The 2,947-nt window shown below is 37.7% G+C and overlaps 1 protein-coding gene across 1 annotated transcript; it reads right to left on the reverse strand.

Annotated features, from left to right (window-relative positions):
• Nucleotides 1-1,278, reverse strand: LOC136824367 (putative nuclease HARBI1). Its single transcript, XM_067080522.1, has one exon. The coding sequence runs from the start codon at nt 1,276-1,278 to the stop codon at nt 1-3; it is 1,278 nt and encodes a 425-aa protein (XP_066936623.1).
• Between the last annotated feature and the right edge of the window lie 1,669 nt (nt 1,279-2,947).

Raw genomic sequence — 2,947 nt, forward strand, 5'->3', positions numbered from 1 at the left:
TTAAATGTCAACTCTAGCCGACTTCCATTGCCAATTGACAGCTCCCTCCAAATTGAAATAGTCTGTAAATTCTTCTCTAATTGATTTAGCTATGTTGGTCGAACGATTTCCATGTCGATCGTTTTCTAGTGAAAAATAGGTTCCACTTGGTACTTCGTTTCTCCAAGACCCCTCGATAAGTTCACCCGAGCCAGTTTCATGGTCAATCAATCCTGCGGGTAGATCAATCTTCCCAACTGATGTCGAACTTCTCTGCCAATTATGTAATGCGATCGTAGCTAAGGTAATTTTCTTTACCTTTTCAGGACCTAGCGCTATCGGTCGACGAAAAATACGCCATCTATTTGCCAAGATACCGAATCCGTTCTCAGAGATTCGCCTTTCCCGCGATAAGCGATAATTGAAAATGCGCCTTTCAACTGTTAAGCCTTTTTGAGGATAAGGTTTCATTAAATAGTTTTTTAAGGGAAATGCGTCATCTCCAGTCGCGACAAAAGGAACCTTCATCTTACGTCCCGGCAAATTCTGTGGAGGAGGTAAATTGAGAGATCCATCCTCAAGCGATTGTTTTAACTTGCATTGGTCCCAGATACCGCCGTCTGAATCACGTCCATTCGCGCCAACATCAGCATAAAGAAACTCATATTCTGGACCAACCATTGCCAACAAAACTATACTGTCGCTCCCTTTATAATTTCTGTAGCGGGAGCCTGAATCATCAGGCTGCTGCATCACTATATGCTTTCCATCTATCGCTCCGATTCCGTTAGGGAAATTCCACCTTTGATCAAACTTTTTGGAAATTTCAATCCATTCTTCTTTAGATTTCGGAGTATTCAAATAGTTGCTTAGGGCTTTAATGATTGCCTCTGAAACTTCAATTACAGCTTCGGAAATCCTAGCTCGAGAAATTCTAAACTGGAATTCTAATGATCGAAACGTTTCTCCGGTGGCAAAAAAGCGTAAAACAACACATGTTAATTCTTCTGGTGTTATGCATTCTCTTAAGGGAGTATCTTGTTTTTGTAGACCTTCCTTCATCTGATCAACTAAATACAAAAACTGTTCATTCTGCATGCGAATGTAATCACGACACCTCTTAGGATCATGTCTAATTTCCTGAAAGATCGTATGAAAAGCTCCAAATCGTTTCCTTTTGGCTAGACATGGCTGGACCCAACATTTCCTTTCAATTTCTTCTTCTTCAAATTCTTCCTCCTCCAAGAGAAGCAAAGCTAAGGCAGCAGCAGCAGCAGATTTTCTTTGAGCATCCGCCATTTTTCACTTTTTCGCGCTCGGATAAAAAATGTCCCTTTAAATAACTTTCGAATGTTTTTGATAAATTCGAATGTTTTGTAGTTCGAATGTTTTGTAAATCGAATGTTTTGTAATTCGAATGTTTTGTAATTCGAATGTTTTTTTGACGTTTTTCGTGGTTCCTTTTTTTAGATGGCTAGACAGCAACAATTTTCAGGCGGCTGCAATGCAACAATTGCATTGCAGCCGCCTGAAAAAACTATCAGTGTAGCCTTAGCTTAAGAGAAGGATATTTTTAATTTTTAATTCTTATGCACTTTTATTATACTGTTTTATTTGCTAGATAGATATTTCATTGCCACCGAGCGGAGCGTAGGTGGCTTAATAGTTTCGCGATGAGTGAGAGGCAGGTTAATTTTTTTCGCTGTTTTTTTTTGTTTTTTTTTGTTTTTGTCGTCTTTCAGTTTCCGTATGTTTTACATTCCGTAGTTTATCCGGGCAATACTTTTGGGGCGCAAATTATGGCGTGAATGTTTGGCTGCGGGCGTACTATGGCCAATATTCTAAAGGTGGACTCACTCACAAAGATAAAAAACAGCGCTTTCCTCAATAATTAGAATACGTTAGTGTAAGAAGTGTAACCAAGCCTTTGTAAACATTCATCGTGAGAACTTTTTAATGGCTGCTTGATTGCACATGCTTTTCTTTTGAAGCTTGCTGCTGCTGTATAAATTTTTATCATGTTTTCTGGTCTTTTGTAGAGTATTTAAAGAGGTTTATTATTCGTTTACTACTAAGTATTTTTTGTTTGTGTAGTTAGTGAATGCACCAATAAATTGATAATGCTCAGTAAGTAGTACAAAAAGAGTTAATTTTCCACAATCAATACTAACTTAACAGCAAACATCAATACATAGCCCTCTTCTTCACTAAAACTACAAACAGCACAGGTATGATTTTTTTTTCCTTTTTTCACCAGATAGTTATGTGTTGAATGTTAACCAGTTGTGACAAATAGTCAGTTTTTTTATCTGATGAAGTTTGATTGGTGTTCGTGTTCAATGAGTTTGGTTGAGAAAAAGTTCCAGCTTTTCCTCCCCGATGCCAGCCCAGGCGATATCAACCGAACCCTATCAAACCAATTTTCGTTATCGAACCATCAAATTTCATCGAACAAAATCGAACGGTTAGGTGTTTAATTACTGAACCTGATCGAACTGTAATCGAACTTTACCAGAAAATCTTCAGTTTGATTAAAGTTTGATTACTTATATCGTAGTTCGATCAAGTTCAATCAATGTTTTTGTAGCTCAAATGGTTCCAGTTAAAATTGCTAGCGCAACAGCTCTAGCCTAAACGATCCCTTACAATCATTAGGAGGGTGAGGTATCACACTTTCTTTATTCTGAAGATTTAAAAAAAATGGCTCTTAAGCTTTTTAGCGTGGGCGTCTGCTAATAAGCCGTCAGAAATGGGCAACAAGGTAATAAATCAATCTTCAATATCGAACTTCACCGATCTTGATATACCTTTTGCTAATCAGGATTTTCATTTTGAATCATTAAAAACTCCAGTGGCACCGTTGTTTCGTATAAGATGCCCATTTCCGCACTAAGACTCTTGATACTTATCCCTATATATATATTTTACAAGATAACCAGCAAGAAATTGGGGAGGGTTCGTTTAATGG

Source organism: Clytia hemisphaerica, unplaced genomic scaffold (assembly GCF_902728285.1).
Source record: "Clytia hemisphaerica strain Z4C2 unplaced genomic scaffold, Clytia hemisphaerica genome assembly, whole genome shotgun sequence".
NCBI classification, from domain to species: Eukaryota; Metazoa; Cnidaria; class Hydrozoa; order Leptothecata; family Clytiidae; genus Clytia; species Clytia hemisphaerica.

Excerpts from the sequence above, each read along its gene's own strand:
- LOC136824367 (XM_067080522.1), bottom strand. The coding sequence starts at position 1,278 with ATGGCGGATGCTCAAAGAAAATCTGCTGCTGCTGCTGCCTTAGCTTTG.